The sequence below is a fragment of the Scyliorhinus canicula genome, chromosome 17 (genome assembly GCF_902713615.1).
Source record: "Scyliorhinus canicula chromosome 17, sScyCan1.1, whole genome shotgun sequence".
NCBI classification, from domain to species: domain Eukaryota; kingdom Metazoa; phylum Chordata; class Chondrichthyes; order Carcharhiniformes; family Scyliorhinidae; genus Scyliorhinus; species Scyliorhinus canicula.
This window is the reverse complement of record NC_052162.1, coordinates 46839319-46858298: the sequence shown is the minus strand read 5'-3', so window position 1 is coordinate 46858298 and position 18980 is coordinate 46839319. Positions and strand designations below refer to the sequence as shown.

Sequence of the window (18980 nt, the reverse complement as noted above, 5' to 3'; positions counted from 1 at the left end):
GCAATATTTATTGTGGTGTTTCAGATGAACTTCAAAGAGGCCAGATTCAATGGGTTGTCCCTTAGCCGATTACTAAATTAAATGAAATGTTTGCTTTCATGTAACACATCACAAAAACATTGCCAATTGTTTCACATGATGACTTACATTTGAAATGCAGTGACTTATGTCAACAAATAGAGTAGCTATATTTGCACACTTTGCTTTTTTACAGAGAATGAGATGAATAGCCAAGAAAAATGTGTTTGAAAATGCTGGTTGAGGATGGAAAATTGACCAGGATGCTTGGAGAATTCCTTGTTCCTTTTGAATAGTTTCGTGGAAAGTTTATCACGCCTTAATCTGACCAGGCAGAATGGATCTCCGATTTATGTCTCACTTTAAGGGTGTTTTTTTTTGGTTGTTTTAACAGTTTAGCAGCTTTGATACTGTGCTTAAGTATCGGTGTAGATAATTTGTAGGTCCTTCTGTTAGTTCACAATTTTCTGACCTGAAGGTGAGAGCACTACCCAACTAAGCTGTAATAGAGCTGTTAATGGAGGAAGGAAATTTGGAATGATAGTTCAACTTGGACAGGTCTCTCATACTTGGGCGTAAGCTTGAGCATCATAGGCAACTCCCTGGGAGTAGATAGCACAGAGCCCTTTGGTTGAAGAATGACTCAAAGTGGGGAAGAGCCTAAAGAAGAGCCAGGAAAATAATTTATAGGATTTGAGAAAGGAGATGAGTCAGCGATTCAAATGTAAACCAATTTTAGATTGGTAAAACATTTGAAAAAGTTTTTGTGTTTCCTTCCAGACCTTCACAAATACAGCCACTTTTTGTTACAAATTTGCAAATCAATGAAGTGCTTGTGTTACTGAACCCACTCAAGTCTTTATCAAATTTTGTTGCAGATCAGCTCCTACTTTAGCAGTATAATTGCTGAAAAGTTGCGATGTAACACATTTCCAGATACTGGCAAAAGGAAGCCTCAGGTTAATCAGAAGGACAGCTTCTGGCTTGTCACAGCTCGATCCCAACCTTCAATACATAACTGGTTTACTGATCTATCTGGAACCAAACCATTAACCCAACTTGCAAAAAAGGTAAGTTTCTTTTGATGCACTGTTTTTTCCAGACTAAGTTTATGTGGATGTAATTGCCTCATTATCAATTTTCATTGGCCAGCCCCCACAGTGGTAATAGTTTGAATTGCAGTCCCATAATAATGCTCAGTTTTGTTTTGTCAGGTAGATCATAAGTTGGAACATAGTCAATCCATAGTACCTTTACCTAGCTGCTGATAAAATTCAGATTTGAAAGTGTGACACTAAACCAATCACTGATGCTTTTTTTCTTTTAACTCCCTTTAGAAATCTATTTTCCTTCATGTGCACCAATATAATGATATCTGTAGGCTTCTGTTTCAATCAGAGCATTTAATTCAGCAACTTTGGACTCATTTGGTGCTACTGATGGTAAACACACTAAGTTAGCTTAATGTTTTTTAATCACTAGGATCAGATAGGACTCGGCCTGTTTGAATCTTATCCGAGCATCAGCCAGTGCCTAATCAGCTGGTCTGAAAAGTGTCTGCTTAGGACACTTGTCAGGAAGGATATAGAACTTGTTGGTATATCAACCATAGAATGTACCACCCAGAAGGAGGCCATTTGACCCACCCTACCTATGCCAACACTTTGGTTCAGTTGTCCTTTTAAACTCACTCCACTTACTTTGTCAGACTGTAATTTTTTTCCTTTGAATTATTTATCCAGCCTATTTTGACTCTTACTATTGATTCAGCCTCCTCCATCCTTTTCATGCATTGCATTCCAGAATACAAAATCGCTGTAGAAAATAAATCTTCATATCTGCTCTGGTTCTTGGCCATCGTCTTAAATCCATGCCCTCTGATTACTGATTCATGTGACACTGGAAATAGTATATCTTTGTTTACTCTATTAAATCACTCATGAGTTTGAACACCTCTATGAAATTTCCTCTTCACCTTCATAGTTCTTAAGGCAAACAATCCCAACTTTTCAGATCTATCCATAGAAATGAAGTCCCTTGGAACGGATTACTTTTCTTTTTTGTTTCTTTTATTCGTGCAGGGGATCTGGGTGTCACCGGCTTGGCCAGCATTTATTGCCCATCCTTAATGGCCCTTGGACTGAGTGGCCTGCTATGCCATGTCAAGGGCATTTAAAGTCACCCACATTGCTGTTGTTAGCCTTCCTCTACTTAAGTATTTTTGCACATGATTGTATTTTGTCCTTTTCCATAACTAAACTAAACCTAGGGCAGCACGGTGGCACAGTGGTTAGCATTGCTGCCTACGGCGCTGAGGACCCAGGTTCGAATCCCGGCCCTGGGTCACTGTCCGTGTGGAGTTTGCACATTCTTCCTGTGTCTGCGTGGGTTTCACCCCCACAACCCAAAGATGTGCAGGGTAGGTGGATTGGCCACGCTAAATTGCCCCTTAATTGGAAAAATAATTGGGTACTCTAAATTTATAAAAACAAAACTAAACTAAACCTGGTATGATCCCTGATCCTTAAATTCCTTCCTATTGAAACATGCTCTGCCTGCCCCACTTTATTTCCTAGATCTAGATCAGGCACTACTTCCTTCCTCATTGGGTTGGAAATAGACTGATCCGAGAAAATTCTTACATTCCAGAAATTCCTCCCTCATTTTGCCCTATACAGTGTTACTATCTATTAGGATAATTGAAGTTACCCTGCTATCAGTACTTTGTCTTTCTGAAATTTGCCTGCAAGCTACTTCCTCTGTCGCATTCTTACTATTTGGAGGTCTCTAATATACTTGCTCCAAGGCATCAATGCTCCTCTATTTTGTGCTTATAAATAAAAACACGTTTATGGGAAAGTAGAATCTGATTGGTATTAAATAACACTTTGTCAGAAGCTTGGAGGAAAGGTAATGGAATTTCCATACAGTTGATCTGAGACTGCCAAAGAGTATCATTATAAAACAGCATATTCTCTGGCACGGTTATCTGTGCCTGTCAAGGTTATCTGTCAGTCAGTCAATGATATATTATAATCTTAATGCCCATGTGCACTTCTTAACTACAAATTATTAACTTCTTCCTGTACTGCAGAATAACTGTTGTACCCCAATTAACTGTACTTCCCAAATTGCTCTAAACATTGCTATTTAACTTGGGTTCCTTTACTGTCTATTTGAAATCCTATGGAATACTTTACTTTTAAACCCCTGCCCTGCTTCCCCTCCTTTTTCCCATGTCTCCTCTTGGGCCTTCTTCCCTTTCATGCCATCTTTCTGTTATTTCTTTTTGGGTACTTTGCCTCCTCAAATTCCCATTCATGATTTACAGTATTCTTTTGCTATCCTACTCACCATGCTGCATTGTTAGGCTTGAATTCTCCTTGGCTAAACCTATTGCTGTTTTCTGTGGCTCTGTATTCTGCAAAGGCTCTGTTGAGGCATCAGCCAGCACGACCATATGAGCAGCAGTCCAAAATCGTCCGTCCTCCCCACTTGCTAGCTCTCCACCTTAGATAACTTTGCCAATGTTCTGTCCTGTTACACTCATTCCATTTATTACTAATCCTTAGGGCTCTGCCAGTGGATCAACAATCACTGCACCTCTCTGCTAACGTCCTTGGCTGTATTGTACCCGCAATGGCTGTATTGTGGACCATTCTAGTGACATCATGAACTTGGTTCACAGTGGCAACAATTTTTCTGTCACTGAAGTCTTTCTCTCTCTCTGTACTGTGTTCCACTTTACGCCACTAAAACTGCCACAGTAATAGTTATATCTTGCTTCAACTCATCTCTTCTAGTATATTTCATCTAAATCATCTCATCATCTCACTTCTCCTTTAAAATTGTTCTCAGTGGAAATATAGAATCATATAATGGTTACATAATAGCAAGAGGCCATTTGGTCTTCAGCTAGTCCCATTCTCTCTCATTTTCCCAATATGGAACTCTTTCCCCCAAAAGAGAAGTTCATGTTGCACCAGTTCAAATTAAAAAAAATTGAACTAACAGTTTTTATTGGGTAAAGGTATGACGAGGCATAGAGCAAAGGTGGAAAATTGGAATTCAGTAATAATATAGCCATGATCTAATTATATGACGACAGGCTTGAGAGGTTGAATGATCTACATATTCCTGTTCCTAAGTAAAATAGAACAAAAATGGGTGGAAATGCTCAGCAAGTCTCACAGCATTTGTGGCGAGAGAAGCAAAGTTACGATTTCAGGTTGATGACAATTTCAGGTTGATGACCTTTCCTTTATTTCTATGTTCCTTGTGACCCGCATTTGCTATGGTCGTCCAACAGCACTTCCTCTGCTTGCACAGCTGGGGAAACCTTAACCCACCACCCCTAACCTCTTTTTCAATTGCACTTTCATTTAAGTTTCCAGCTTTTGGCCTCCATTCATGAGGATATTTCTGTTGCAATTGAGCTGCTTAAGCGCTCCTTCACCTCCACATTTAGTGCCGCTGTCTCCAGTAAAATCTCTCTTATTCTGATAAATTGATTGTTGCAACCCTATCTTCACTTCAAGTCCAAGGGGTACATATTGAACATAACTGGCAAACAACTAGTTGAATCATTCATCGCCAATTCTGGCTAGGCCTATCGTGCATTTGGTCCATACACTATTCTACGGCATCTGCATCTCATTCCTTGATGATCCTGGAAAGCAAATGTGACTTTAAGCTCTCTCCAGTTCCAAAGGCGAGTCATATTGGACAATAAGCATTAACTCTTTCTTTCTCCACAGTCGCTGCCCTACTTGCTGAATTTATCCTGCACTTTGTTTTTATTTCAGATCTGCATCTGCAATATTTTGCTTTTATAATTCCCAGCTCCTTTTCCACCCAACAATGCTTCTTGGGGCCTAATGCTGACTATCTGCTTCTTGTTTTGAATGCACATTATCACTCTTCCTGAAAAAATCCAACCCTGCACTTTTTGGCTCTGCAAGCCACAATCCCGTCTCTAACCTTCCACTCATTGTTACATCTAGTTATATTTCAATTTGTTAAGAGAACTTATGCTGAATTAAGGATTTACCTAACTTTTCAACCTTTTGTTATGTTCACCAGGTGCCTATATTTAGTAAAAAGGAAGAAGTGTTTGGATACCTAGCCAAGTACTTAGTGCCAGTAATGAGAGCTGCTTGGCTGATAAAAATGACATGTGCCTATTATGCTGCTATCACCGAAACAAAGATGAAGAAACGTCACGTCATAGACCCATGTATAGGTAGGGTTAACAAAAAAAGTTCCTTTTTTATGTCGGTTTACAATCTGAATAAATATGCTTGATAGGCTGGATTCTGCATTTCATATCCTGAATATAGTTTTTTTGTTCAGAGCTTTTGAAGAAATAATTGATTTAATTTCACTTAAAAGGTTCAGAACGGTGGAGATTTTCGTTAAACTGTAAATTAGCAGTATTCATGAAGACCCGCCTTCTGAACCTTGCCCCTCACCTTAGGTATGGTGAGCCTCAGGTTAAATCATCACCAGTCAGCTCTCCCCCTCAAAGGATAAAGCAGCCTCTGGTCATCTGGGACTATGGTGACTTTACCTTACCTTAAATTAGGAGTTCACAGGGGAAGTACATTTTGTTTTTGCTGTGATTTATTTCCTCTGCTCCTCTCCTGAAGGCATCATCATCTTTCTGAGGTATAATCTCTTTTGGTACCTTGTTTGAGTGGCCATTATCCTCAATGAGTGTCCATGCACACTTCACTTCTAATTATTAGTTTACTTTCCAGGTTAGCTGTGCCGCCCATTTGACCTTTCTGACCTCTATAGCTCAAGAAATCATAACACTTGGGGGAATTACATGGGGAAAGATATTTTGATTATGGAATTTCACAAGCCAAGTTCAAAAAAAGTCTTAAATTGACCGTTGCAGCCTCCACAAATTCTTCCTAAAACGGGGATCGACATATGTTGAATATGAAATATGAACTGCCACTGTGGATTGTTGCTATATCGAAATATGTGACATGGTTTATTGAATAAATTAATTATACAAAGAGACCTTCAACCCCAATCAAAGCATTTTAAGACTGTCAAATTCACTCCCTTTGGTATCTGATGCAAAGAGTTCATCAAATTAATTTTGAGTCACTTTGGCTATGACATCAGTGGTGAATGTAATATATAGATGTATATATGTTAATTCACACTGTCTTTGTAAGCGCAGTAGCGCTATCCTACCACTAGCGGGAGTAGTGCTGGGAGCACTCAGGAACTTGTACTGGGCTCCACCCTTGGCTCCGCCCCCTAGTGCAGCTGTATAAATACCCTTGTCCAGAGTCAGCCTGAGTTCACTACGAGTTCATCAACGGGTAACAGGCTGGCTCTGAAGTAAGTTGATTGAAGCCGAGATTCATATCGGAAACACGTGTCTGGTGAATTGATGGTTCCATCAATTTAATCGACTTAAGAACAGTAAAGATCGATATGGAATCGGCCCTCAAGCCTGGACGCCTGGAACTCGACCCGCAGGATGCAGAGGCTAAATAAATCTTCTCCCACTGGATCCGGTGCTTCAAGGCCTACCTGGCCGAAGCGAGCACAGCTGAAACGACAGAGGATCAGAAGCTAAGTCTACTACACGCGAGGGTGAGCCACAGAATCTCTACGCAACTAAACTCAGCCAGTTCATATACTGCGGCGCTAGCAGTTCTCGATAAAATTTATGTAAGGCCCATTAATGAAGTTTACGCTCGCCATGTGTTCACGACTCGCCGCCAGCGGCCTACAGAATCACTCGCCGAATTCCTAAGGGAACTCAATAATTTGTCCAATGACTGTAATTACCAAGCGGTTACCGCGGCTGAACACAGGGAATTGGCGGTACGCGATGTTTTTGTAGCGGGCCTCAGGTCTAACTATGTGCGCCAACGACTGCTGGAAAAGGGGGCCCAGGACTTAGAAACGACTGTGGAAGCTGCTACCACAATGGAGGTCTCCTTCCGCAGCCTTAACTCGTTCCCCGCGGACCCCGCGACCCAATCATGGGCCCCCGACCAGCGAATCCCCCAGGCCTGTGCTACGCGGCCGCCCAGCCACCATGCTGCCCCAGCCAGCCACTATGCTGCTCCAGCCTGCCATTTCTGCGGCCAAAACCCACACCCGTGGCAGCACTGCCCGGCCCGCAACGCGACCTGCAGCAGCTGCGGGCAAAAAGGCCATTACGCAAGAGTGTGCCTCGCAAAAAGGACCACAGCTTCCAACTCACCAGCGACTCGCAGTAATCGCTCTCGTCACTCACGGGGCCCGAAACACTGCGGCCTATGCCCCGACTCCGCCTCCTCCAGCGACGTGCGATCCATGGAGGCCGCCATCTTGGAAAACCTCCACCACGTGGCCGGCCACGTGCGACTCATGGGGGCCGCTATCTTGGACGCCATCTTCCTCGCCGCCAGCCACGTGCGACCCACGGGCCTGATCGGCATCTCCGCGCGCGGACAACCCTGCGGAAGAATTCGAATTCGACTATGAACTCAGAGGGCAGTCATCACAGGGCCGCTCCAGCACAGCTGATCGAGCCGCCGACTACCCGCAACTCAGCGCGGTCACCCTGGACCAATCACGACCAAAGAATCTACGAAACTCGATGGCAGAGGTCCATATCAATGGGTACAAAACGCAATGCCTCTTCGACTCCGGGAGCACGGAGAGCTTCATACATCCAGACCTGGTAAGATGCTGTTCGCTCCCCGTTTTCCCTGTGCAGCAAACTATCTCGCTCGCTTCAGGCTCCCATTCAGTCCAGATCCAGGGGCGCACCGCCGCGACACTCACAATCCAAGGCGCTAGCTACTCGAAATTTAAACTCTACGTTTTGCCCGAACTCTGCGCGCCACTCTTATTAAGCCTAGACTTCCAATGCAACCTCAAGAGCCTCACCCTCAGCTTCGGAGGGCCCCTGCCCCCACTCACGATCTGCAGCCTCGCTACGCTGCGAATCCCCCCCCCTCCTCCTCTCTTTGCCAATCTCACTAAGGACTGTAAACCTGTAGCCACTCGTAGCAGGCGGTATAGCCTGCAGGATAGGGTATTTGTCAGAGCAGAGGCCCGAAGGCTACTCAGTGAGGGGGTTATAGAGGCCAGCAATAGTCCCTGGAGAGCTCAGGTGTTGGTCGTTAAGACCGGGGAAAAATTCCGTATGGTGGTTGACTTCAGTCAGACCATAAATAGATTTACGCTCCTCGACGCGTATCCCCTCCCCAGGATTGCAGACATGGTAAACCAGATCGCCCAGTACCGGCTCGTTTCCACGGTAGATCTGAAGTCTGCATACCACCAGCTCCCAATCCACCCGGAGGACCGCCACTACACGGCATTCGAGGCCGATGGCCGCCTCTTCCATTTCCTCCGGATCCCTTTCGGCGTCACTAATGGGGTCTCGGTGTTCCAACGAGCAATGGACTGAATGGTGGACCAGTACGGGCTGCGGGCCACGTTTCCGTACTTGGACAATGTCACCATCTGCGGCTATGACCAGCAGGACCACGACGCCAACCTCCACCGTTTTCGCCAGACGGCACAGAAACTGAACCTCACGTACAACAAGGAGAAATGCGTTTTCCGTACAACCAGACTAGCCATCCTCGGCTATGTCGTGGAAAGCGGAGTCCTGGGCCCCGACTCGGACTCTTAGAACTCCCTCCCCCTCATTGTCCCAAGGCCCTCAAACGGTGTTTGGGATTTTTTTCTTACTACGCCCAGTGGGTCCCTCAATATGCGGACAAAGCCCGCCCACTCTTTAGGACCACACGATTCCCCCTGTCAGCCGAGGCACGCCAGGCCTTCGACGGCATCAAGGAGAACATCGCCAAAGCGGCCATGCGAACGGTGGATGAATCCACTCCATTTCAGGTAGAGAGCGACGCCTCAGAGGTAGCTCTTGCGGCCACGTTAAATCAGGCAGAGAGACCAGTTGCATTTTTCTCCCGTACCCTCTCCGCTTCAGAACTCCGACACTCCTCAGTCGAGAAAGAAGCACAAGCCATTGTGGAGGCTATCGGTCACTGGAGGCACTATCACGCAGGTAGGAGGTTCACCCTCATCACCGACCAAAGATCGGTTGCCTTCATGTTCGACAACTCGCAAAGGGGCAAAATAAAAAACGACGAAATTCTGAGGTGGAGGATCGAACTCTCCACCTCCAATTACGATATCAAATATCAACCCGGGAAGCTCAACGAGCCTACGGATGCCCTATCCTGCGGGACATGCGCCAGCGCGCAGATTGATCGATTGAAAGTCATCCACAATGACCTCTGCCACCAGGGGGTCACCCGGCTCGCCCACTACATCAAGGCCCGAAACCTGCCTTTCTCCAACGAGGAGGTAAAAGCGGTCACCAGGGACTGCCCGATCTGTGCAGAGTGCAAACCGCACTTCTATAGACCAGACAGGGCCCACCTGGTCAAGGCTTCGAGGCCCTTTGAAAGCCTCGCGATTGATTTCAAAGGGCCACTCCCCTCAACTAACAAGAACGTTTACTTCTTAAACTTTGTAGACGAGTTCTCCCGTTTCCCATTCGCTATCCCGTGCCCCGACATGACCTCCCACCCAGTCATTAGGGCCCTGCAGAGCATCCTCGCCCTGTTTGGTTTCCCCAGCTACGTACACAGCGACCGGGGTTCGTCCTTCATGAGCGATGAGCTACGTCAGTACCTGCTCGACAAGGGCATTGCCTCGAGCAGGACTACCAGCTACAACCCCAGGGGGAACGGGCAGGTGGAAAGGGAGAACGCGATGGTCTGGAAGACCGTCCTACTGACCCTCCGGTCTAGAAAGCTCCAAGTCTCCCAGTGGCAGGAAGTCCTCCCAGACACGCTCCACGCTATTAGGTCCCTTTTGTGTATGGCGACCAACCAGACCCCTCACGAGAGGCTCTTCATTTTTTCCAGGGGCACTACCACGGGGGTCTCACTTCCAGCATGGCTGAGGACGCCGGGCCCCGTACTTCTGAGGAAACACGTCAGGGGGCACAAAACCGACCCCCTTGTTGAAAAGGTGCGCCTGCTCCACTCCAACCCCCAGTACGCATTCGTCGAGTTCCCTGACGGCCGTCAGGACACAGTATCCCTCCGGGATCTGGCACCCGCCGGATCCAGCGCCCCCTCTACCCCCACAGAAGGACGTCTCACCCTACACCCCATGCTGACGCCCCCTTGCGCTCCAGAGCCCACTAGGTTGCTCCACCAGTTCCGTGCCGGCCAGCCCCCAGTTCCCGGTCGAACCAGGAGAGTATGAAGCTCGGATACAACCCTCCCTGGAGTCCGCCATCGTACCCCAGCACACAACACCCATCCAGCCACCGCAAGAGGCTGCAACCCCGGTGCTCCGCAGATCACAGCGGACAATTCGACCACCGGACAGACTGACTTTATAGACCACCACCCCCGCCGGACTTGATTTTTTTGCAGTGGGTGAATGTGGTGAATGTAATATAGATGTATATATGTTAATTCACACTGTCTTTGTAAGCGCAGTAGCGCTATCCTACCACTAGGGGGAGTAGCGCTGGGAGCACTCAGGAACTTGTACTGGGCTCCACCCTTGGCTCCGCCCACGACTCCTCCCCCAAGTTAACTGTATAAATACCCTTGTCCAGAGTCAGCCTGAGTTCACTACGAGTTCATCAACGGGTAACAGGCTGGCTCTGAAGTAAGTCGATTAAAGCCTAGATTCATATCGGAAACACGTGTCTGGTGAATTGATGGTTCCATCAACATCATTATAAGGATCCCATTCTGGATCAGATATGGCATTGCTTTCAGAATCAATCTTCCACAGCAAATCCACTTCCTCTCCATTCATTGAGTTGGATATTCTGCACTTTTGAACAATCTGATGACACTTGATGCACTAATGGGCCTTAACTTGAGCTCCCTAGTGTTAGATTTGGTGGATATCCCAAAGATGGGCTGGGGAATCTCTCTTATGTTCACAGATAATGTTTGCACAGCAATTGCCCAGAAGTGCAAACATTTTTCGGACAATTACCCTGTGCTACGAACATCCGAAAATGCAATTTAAATCACAATTTGGATGGTTCTGCCAGGGTAACACCAATAGTTACTCAGAAAATATTAGAAGCACTAACACCTTTTCTTTCTTCTGGGTAACTATTGTAAGTTCTCCAAAGTATTTTTCATCAGCCTGATCACTCCCAAGGATCCTGATTTCCCCCCCCCCTTGATTGCACTCGTGGGCCTGACCCAAGCCGACCAATCTGATTTGGTCCTACAAACCCCTGACCTTGGATCTACAAACCCTTGACCTCTGACTCATGTTATTTTTCCGCAGCCACTTCTTGATCTCATCAATTACATGGGATCTGGGCATGTCTTACGTAAATAAGCTGCATTCTTTACATAGTAAGAAGTCTTACAACACCAGGTTAAAGTCCAACAGGTTTGTTCCGAGTCACTAGCTTTCGGAGCACTGCTCCTTTCAGTCCAACGCCGACATCTCCACATCATGGCTTCTTTACATAGGTCAACAGAACTCATATTCCACATGTTATTGATCCATAACCACTCCATCCTCATCCACCCAACCACTGTCATTGATATGCACAAAAAACTCCAAAGGAAACTTGATGCTTGGCATGATTTTACATTTGGAAATTACCATAGGCTGTAATTTTGTTCTGTCGGCCATGCAGGCTCGTGCCAACAGGAAATTTTCTTCTCGCATCCAGTCGTTTTCACTAGAACTATTTTCAAACTTTTCCACTCCACAGTTTGGCTGCTGGGCATATTGACATTTCTGGGTGTTTCATCCAAGTTGCTGATGTGACTTAAAGGGTACTTGTGTTTTTACCAATGTGTTATGATGAATTGCTGGAAATTGGTAATCTTGGCATTGAGGTCTATTGGTAGTCTCGAAGCTATTACACCTGTTGGCCTAAAATCTTTGCTGGACTTGGTTTGATTGATTTGACCCACGTAAGGACATATATGCTCATTGCATTCGACCAATTGTTGAGGACCCATTTCAGTCCATTCTTCTCGAGATCAGACCAGTGGCTGGCCCTGTTCTTGTGGCATTCTAGGTCTTGGTCATCTTCATTCGGGCAAATTCCTTCTTCCATTCTTGCCCTTGTTTTTCACTAACACCAAATTCCCTCACAGTACAGCTATTAGACAAGTTAGCAAAAACTCATCAGCTTGAAAGCAGCTTCGTACTTCATTTGTTTTGCTGGGGGATCCATTTCTGTTCATAACTTGCCATACCATGAATGATCTGCTCTATGGGGTGTGTCTTAAACTCGCGTGCATTTTTCCATGACTCAGCCCATATCGCTGCCTTGATCCAATGTGCCAACTAAATGTACAATTTTTAAAAGGCACTTTTGAGGTTAAAAATTGAAGCTAACTAATGTGAGTATAGCATTTCATCGCTGAAAGGGGATGTTCGCCTTTTGCTGAGTATGTGCAAAATAATGATTTTTGGTGGTGAAACTATGGGGTTGTCTTGTACGCCAGGCTGATGTGTACACCATGATCTACTGTGTTGCCACTCTCGAGCCTTCTACCATGCAAATGACTGCTTGAGTGGCTCAAAGCATGACACGGCTGGGGCAAACCGTAATGTTCTGAACATTGCATCTTGAGACTGCTGTACTTTGCTTTATTTTTAAGAAAATATTTACTTTGCCTTCTCTATATCAAATAGAGCTGTGAAGGTAGGCACGGTGGCGCAGTGGTTAGCACTGCTGTCTCGCAGCGCCAGGGACCCGGGTTCAATTCCGACCTCGGGTGACTGTGTGGAGTTTGCACTTTCTCCCCGTGTCTGCCAGGGTTCCCTCCAGGTTCTCCGATTTCGTCCCACAGTCCAAAGATGTGCAGGTTAGTTGAATTGGCCATGCTAAAAATGCTACTTAGTGTCCAAAGGTTAGGGGGGTTACGGGAATAGGGTGGGGAGTGGACCTAAGTAAGATGCTCTTTCAGAGGGTCATTGCAGACTTGATGGGCTAAATGCCCTCCTTCTGTACTGTAGGAAGTCTATGATTCTATGTGGCTTGCTGCCATGTGTAGTTGCTGTATGTGGGAAAGGATGTAATTCTTCCTGATTCTGAAAGCCAAACCTCCCTTTTAAACTCCTTCAGAAATCCAGTGTCATTTATACATTTAAGTATGAAAATGAGAATGTTTGCAGTAAAATATGAGCTTTTAAACAAAGGAATGCTATTCAGTTTGTTATTAAATGGGTATCTGAGCTTAAATGCTTGAACTGAACTTTAAGATGGGAGTGCAATGCTTTATTCTAGTTGAGATTTCTTCATCAGAATTTTTTTTTTTTGAAGCATCAAGAAATAAAGAATAAAATGTATTTGTTTAGCAGTTGTCCAGTACAATTCACTGCTGAATGGTTGGTGCATTTTGTCTCTTTAAAAACATCTGTTTGTGTGTGTGAACTTATACACGTAAAAATCATAGGTTACTCAGTGGAGATAGGCTATTTTGTAAGCTTCTTGTTAGGTTTTCATTTCTATTGTTATCATTCCAAAAATGTTTGATGAAAGTTTTTTGTGTCGTGATCAGTTATGTAACAGAATATCATGAATTATTTTGCAACAGTCCATCCTCCAGCTCCACACGACAGCTGTAGCTCTGGAGTGTGTGTTGACAATTCTATAATTGCAATTGGTGTACTTATTTAAAAAAATACACTTTGGGCCCCAAAAAATAAAAATTACATGCTTCTGCCAATGTTTTAAAAATATAAATTGAGAAACAAGATTAGGCTGGAGGTAACTTTGAGTTTTCCTCCTTCCTCTGGGTAGGCCTCTACTATTTGTTGTCATGTCAAGGCACAGTGCATAGTGCATGGATAGGTGAATATTCTACCTCTTTGGGGTACAATTCTAATACTGAGTTTAAATGTATGTTGGCCGAAGAAATGCCTAAATACAGGATACTTAATTGCCTCCCATAGAGTGGACTCAAATCATCACAAAATACCTTTGGGAACAGCTGCAGAAGATCGCTGAGTCCTATCGACTGATGTCTACGCAGAATTGTGGGACACCAGTACAGCCCACAGTTCCTGAAGTGGAGCAGGCCATGAAACAATGGGAATATAATGAAAAATTGGCTCTTTATATGTTTCAGGTAATATGCAAACTTTGTTGTATATGTATAAGTTAAGTCAGTGAGAGAACTGTATAAATTTATTTTGGCGGGACAGCAGTACTAATTGGAAACGAGAATGGTCTAAGTTTTGGTAATTAAATTTATGTTTATTTATTTGATATAATGAAAGACTTCCTTCTATTTTATGAAGTTCAAACCCTACCAAAGAAGTTGTGTTATTGAATTCAATTAAGTCTTGAAATTTAAAGGCTAGCTGCAAGAAAAAGATTGCAATGACAATTACCAAATTGGCATTAAAGCTGAACTTATTCACTCATGTTCTTCAGGATAAGGAACTGGCCATCACCATCTGGTTTGGCCTATATGTATTTGTAACTCTAGTCCACAGAATGGATGATTCATCATGCTTTTTTAAAGGGATTAGAAAACCACTCTGTCATTTTGGGAAGGTACGGATGAGCAATGAATACCGATTTCCTACCAGTGCCCGCATTCCCAATTTAAAAAAAAAGAAGCTGATCATATGCTGCAGTCCTGGGGAGGCCCTTAATTTCACAATCTTTTGACTTTCATACTAGTTGTGTTAAATGAAGCAAGCTGACTTTGTTATAAATATAAAATGAAAAAATTTATTTATATACCCCTGATTATCTCATTTTGGCTACAGGATGGAATGCTGGACAGACACGAGTTCCTGACCTGGGTTCTTGAATGCTTTGAGAAGATCCGGCCAGGGGAAGATGAACTTCTTAAGTTGTTGCTCCCACTGATGTTACAGGTGAGTAAATTCCTGTATGTATTTGCTGCAGAAAGCAATTAAAGCTTATTATTTATTAAAATAACTTCAAATAACTTTGTCATATATACAAAGCTGAAATATGAAGCTTTTATTTCTCTGCAAGGGTTAACATGTGCTATCACAAGGCTTATTCAATTTATAGCTGCCATCATACCACAGGAAATTGATATTTAACCCAATGTGTTCTGAAATTGTATCAGTACATTTTCTTGCGTAATGCTCCTAATTTTTTTTTATCTCAAATTGGTTAATAACCAGGATTGCACAGATTGAGGCAGAAGACAAAATCTATAATTATATGATCGGGCATTCCATAATTCAACAATTGCAGCATTGAAATTTTAAGCACCCAACATTAGACTGAAGTCGCAATAACAAACCTATTAATACTGTTGCATTTATCAATGTACAAATATTAGTGTGCTTCTGGTGTGTTAAATCGCAATATGTTCATCTGTATAGATCTAGTAACTGTGGGATGTTAACAGTCAGTATGGTTTGTGACTTTGTACCTTCCCTGTTTTTCTGCTCTGTATAGTACTCTGGAGAGTTTGTGCAATCTGCATATCTGTCGAGACGCTTGGCTTACTTCTGTACACGACGTCTCTCCATGTTGCTTGGGGATAGTGGTAACAATGCAGTAACAGGAGGACATCAGTCCCATGTGATGGCTGCACCCACTGGAAATGCCTTGCCTCCAACTCCAACACCACCAACCAATGGGTCTAACCAGCCTCAATCTCCATTCATGGATTTTTACATTTGTCCGCAGCATCGGCCAGTTGTGTTTGGATTAAGTTGCATGCTTCAGGTAGGTCTGAAATGAAGTATTCTTTATCTTGCCTCTGATTGGGCTAATGCCAAGTAGTCATTATCTTTTTCCAAATGAAACAAAATAGGCTTTATAAATAGATAGAAAAAGAGGATTTCTCATTAAATTGCATACTTTTTAATACATTTTTTCATGCTATATGGACATTGCTGGCAGTTTGTAATTGCCCTTGAGAAGGTGGCAATGAATCATCGCCTTGAACTGCTGCAGTCCATGTAATGTAGGTGTAGATTTTTATCCAGCTACAGTGAAGAAATTGTGATATTGTTCCAAGTCAGGGAACTTGCAGGTGGTGATATTCCCATGCATCTGCTGCCCATTTAATTCTGGGTAGTAGAGGTCATGGATTTTGAAAGTGTCAGAGTTGCTGCATTGCATCTTGTAGATGGTACACATTGCTGCTGCTGTGCGATAACGGTGGATGGAGTGAATGTTTAAGGTGGTGGATGGGGTAGCAATCGAACAAGCTGATTTGTCCATTGGTACTGAGCTGAATGCATCCGGGAATGTGGAGAGAATTCCATCACACTTCTGACGTCTGTCATGTGGACGGACGTTTGGGAGTCAGGATGTTAATTATTTGCTATAGAATTCTCCATCTCTGATCTGCTCTTGTAGCCACAGAATTTATATGGTCAATTTATGAGGGGCCGCATTTCAATTTTCTTCTCAATCAATGTGCCGATGAGCAGGTTTTGGCAAGATAAGGTATAGCACAACATTGAACGTGAATTTTAAAAATAAAAATTTAGGTATGAATAAAATAAACTTGTTGAGCAAAAAAAATCAAAGCAATAAATTAAATAATGGGTAATTAATGAAGATGATAATTTGGGCGGCACGGTAGCACAGTGGTTAGCACTATTGCTTCACAGTGCCAGGGTCCCAGGTTCGATTCCTGGCTTGGGTCACTGTCTGTGCAGAGTCTGCACTTTCTCCCTGTGTCTGCCTGGGTTTCCTTGGGTGCTCCGGTTTCCTCCCACATGTCCCGAAAGAACTGCTGTTAGGTAATTTGGACACATTCTGAATCCTCCCCACAAACTGGTGCCGGAATGTGGCGACTAGGGGCTTTTCACAGTAAACTTCATTGCAATGTTACTGTAAGCCTACTTGTGACAATAAATATTATTATTATTATAGATTATGAGAGGGTATGTGTCCAGCTCACTTATTCACTCACCCACACCCACTGCGTGAGTGGGTGTTAGTATGTGTGTGGGTGAGGGTGAGTGAAAACCCGCAGTCACATAGACACATTCTCTCGCTCGCTCCCTCTCATTGCTCGCGCTCTCTCACACCCTTTCATGCAGCTGAAGAAGGTTGGGCCTAGGGCACTACTCTGAGGAACTGCAGCAGGTATGTCTTGGAACTGAGCTGATTAACCTCCAGCAACCACAACATCTGCCTTAGTGCTTGGTATTGAATTTAAAACTCACTACTATTCTTAGAATTCCCCCTATACCAAAAAAAGGTCGATATTCTAAATGGTGAACAGGGATTCTCACTCCCTGACTCCGATGCAGGCTTCGGTGGGTGCTATTTAGGTCAAACTATATTTTCAAGTTATCCCCCAGTATAACCCATACCTTCACCGAAGAATTTTACCTACTTACCCCTTAGTAGCATCGATGTCCTGGGTCCTGCGTTGTTAAGGAAGTAAAGTAGGCTAATAACCATTTTTTCAGGTTAATTTAAGTTATTTTATTATTTTATTTTTTCTTTTAAAAGCTGCAAACACTTTCTTTACAGAAAGGAAAAAAGATCTTGCTTCGGGATCCTTCCTGTTGGTTGAAGGGACCTTCAGGCCCACCTTGACAATCGATCTTCTTAAAATCTTGTCTTCTTGAGTTGTATTCGCTGGTGAACTCGGTTGCTGTGTCCTATCCTTCCCATGCACCGAGCTGTGAGAGCTGGCTCTTCTCGCTGTCCCCTTTCTTCGGGGTTATATTCTCTTTCGAAGAGTGACCAAGTTTTAACGACTTTATTGTAAATGAGCTTGTTTCATTTTGATTGTCAAAAAGTATCCTTGATGCAAACATCCAAATACAACCAACCACTTTGCGCATAACGTCACCTCTCAGATCTGATTACAAAACGCCCCGGTTTCAATAGGTGTTACCTCCACTTCCTGCTTTTGAATCGCTTAATTTTCCAATTGTCCCCAGCTCATAACTTTGCCTTTGATTTTGACTTCAAATTGTGTCTCCCGTAGACAGGTCGTCTCCAATTTTCTTTTAATTGACTTGATGTCCTTTAGAATTTACACCAAATTCGACTGAGCATCTTCCATCCTTTCCAGCTGTTTACTAAGAGTTTATTTCAATTAAGGTGTGAGACTTTGCTTTCAGCTGTATGCTAAAATTTAACTGAAAGACCTGCCTGTTTTAAACATTCGTCAATTGTAACTCTCATCCATGCCTTTCCAGATACTTCCTGAGATAGTTACATTCCATGAAGGTGTGAGACTTTGCTTTTAGCTGTATGCTAAAATTTAACTGAAAGACCTGCCTGTTTTAAACATTCGTCAATTGAAACTCTCATCCATGCCTTTCCAGATACTTCCTGAGATAGTTACATTCCATGAAGGTGTGAGCCATTGTTTTAGCTTACCACATGAAACCTGTGTGTTTGATAATCTGCATTTTACAATCCTGCTCTTTGCAGCTGCTATTAACCTTTTGTGGGATCTTTCCCTGTACCCTCTCAGACCAGATATTGCCAGACTTCCATGTTTCAAATGACACATTTTTCTGTATTTTCAAGAACAGTATGACTAGGTTTTTTCCCCTGGTTCCCAGGTTCAGTTTTGTTTGCGCTCCTTGCTGCCGTACTCTTGTCAATTGCAGCCTTAATGTCAAGGGCAATCACTCTCACGTCACCACTGGAATTCAGCCATGTTTGGACCAAGGCTGTAATTTCAATGTAAATGCTGTACTGCTTGATTGTGCTGTCGACAACACCCTCCATCATTTTGCTGATGATCAAGAGTAAAAGAATGCGGCAGTAGTTGGCTAGGTTGGATTTTTTCTGCTCTTCTGTGGACAGGACCTTGCTGGCTATTTTTTCAATATTGTCGGGTCGATGCCAGTATAGTTTTACTGCAAAAGATTGATTACGGGTGCAACTAGTTCCACAGCACAAGTTTTTAGTACTAGTACTCTAATGTTGTCTAGTGTCCAGTTTTCAACCATTTCTTGATATCAAGTGGAGCGAA

At 43.7% G+C, this 18980-nt stretch overlaps 1 protein-coding gene across 2 annotated transcripts in view; it reads left to right on the top strand.

Annotated features, from left to right (window-relative positions):
- Nucleotides 1-18980, top strand: part of med12 (mediator complex subunit 12) — a 207604-nt gene that overhangs the window by 37000 nt on the left and 151624 nt on the right. For both annotated transcript variants that reach the window (XM_038776304.1, XM_038776305.1), the window contains exons 3-7: nucleotides 897-1088; nucleotides 5101-5260; nucleotides 13978-14153; nucleotides 14803-14913; nucleotides 15473-15745. In XM_038776304.1, the coding sequence (XP_038632232.1) occupies nucleotides 897-1088; nucleotides 5101-5260; nucleotides 13978-14153; nucleotides 14803-14913; nucleotides 15473-15745 (912 nt within the window). The remainder of the gene's footprint in view (nucleotides 1-896; nucleotides 1089-5100; nucleotides 5261-13977; nucleotides 14154-14802; nucleotides 14914-15472; nucleotides 15746-18980) is intronic.